Source organism: Limulus polyphemus, unplaced genomic scaffold, assembly GCF_000517525.1.
Source record: "Limulus polyphemus unplaced genomic scaffold, Limulus_polyphemus-2.1.2 Scaffold2552, whole genome shotgun sequence".
Taxonomy (NCBI): Eukaryota; Metazoa; Arthropoda; class Merostomata; order Xiphosura; family Limulidae; genus Limulus; species Limulus polyphemus.
This window is the reverse complement of record NW_013668162.1, coordinates 42,991-44,574: the sequence shown is the minus strand read 5'-3', so window position 1 is coordinate 44,574 and position 1,584 is coordinate 42,991. Positions and strand designations below refer to the sequence as shown.

Genomic DNA, 1,584 nt, shown 5'->3' with positions numbered 1-1,584 from the left:
TTGTGAGTCTTGGGGGACAGTTACTGTTGAGAACTGTGAACTTGTTGACACAGACTTCTTTAGATACTTAGGTTGTGTTGTAAGTCTCAGGGGACAGTTACTGTTGAGAACTGTGAACTTGATAGCACAGACTCCTTTAGATAATTAGGTTGTGTTGTGAGTCTTGGGGGACAGTTACTGTTGAGAACTGTGAACTTGATAGCACAGACTCCTTTAGATAATTAGGTTGTGTTGTGAGTCTCGGGGGACAGTTACTGTTGAGATTTGTGAACTTGACTTCTTTGGAGGATGAACTTACAAAGATATAAGAGCTAGCAAAGTGAAAGCCACCTTCATCAAGTTGAAGCTCTACTGCAACTGTATCCTTTCCATCTTCAGAATGCTGGGAAACTATCTAGCTTCCACAATGCAATTCTTCAGAAAATCCTCAGTACGTTCTGTAACAAGATTAGTAATGCAGAACTTCATAAAAGAACCAAATGGAAAGCATAGAATCCATTCTGAAGAAAAAAAGATTATGAAGATGGCTAGGGCATATGTTGTAATGTTATTGAAAGATGACAAGAAAATTATCAAGATCGTCTTGAATTGGATACCACGGAGAAGAAGAAGAAAAGATCAAAAACCATCTGGAGAAAATAATATAGGAAGAGCTGACATAAACAAAATCTTTGTGGGGAAAATTACTCAGGACAAAGGGGAGTGAGTATCCCTGTGTGCCACATAACATGAGGAGAAATTAGTATCAGTAATAGTAATACGCTAATGAAGTGAAAGGCCCACTATTTATTTCTTTAGAAACATTTAAAGTTATTTTTATATGTAGATATAAAATCAGAATTGTTGTAGTGAGCCCTAATTGTGTTTGCTGTGATTTTCAGAGGCACTTAGCAGTAGAGGATTGAAAATGATATTTGTGGTTTACTTATAGGAAAAAATTGATAGACTGTTACACTTATTACATGAAGCAGATCCCACAGGAGAGAGAGCTGACTCTGATGAACTTTTAGCTTTGGAAGGTAAACTATTTTTTCCAGTGGCATGTATGTAAGAAAAGAGCTAAATAAACTTATGCTGGATCTGTTTAATCTTGTTTGTGATTATGATTTATATGGGTCATAATTTATAATAATTCAAAATATTCGTTGACTATTAATGCTATTTTGAACTTTCTAATTAAATCTGAGGAGAAACAAAAATATTCTTAAGACAGACAATTTGGTAATTAACAATGAATATGATGTATGAGAAAGTTAATTTACTACATTACAAAAAAAAAGATAGTGATTATATCACCATTTACATTATATATATTAATGCAGTTTTTAACAATTAGATAGCTTTGGGTCACCATTTAGGTACCTTTACTGTTGATGATGTTTTAACAATTAGATAACTTTGAGTAACCATTTAGATACCCTTACTTTTGATGATGTTTTAACAATTAGATAGCTTTGGGTCACCTATTAGGTACCCTTACTGTTGACGATGTTTTAACAATTATATAGCTTTGGGTCACCATTTAGGTACCTTTACTGTTGATGATGTTTTAACAATTAGATAACTTTGAGTCACCATTTAGGT

General features: G+C 33.6%; 1 protein-coding gene across 1 annotated transcript in view; it reads left to right on the top strand.

Annotated features, from left to right (window-relative positions):
• The window catches only part of LOC106467279 (signal transducing adapter molecule 1-like), a 70,844-nt gene that overhangs the window by 46,132 nt on the left and 23,128 nt on the right, over positions 1 to 1,584 (top strand). The window contains exon 10 of the mRNA XM_013927612.2: positions 932 to 1,019. Within this exon, the coding sequence (XP_013783066.1) occupies positions 932 to 1,019 (88 nt within the window). The remainder of the gene's footprint in view (positions 1 to 931; positions 1,020 to 1,584) is intronic.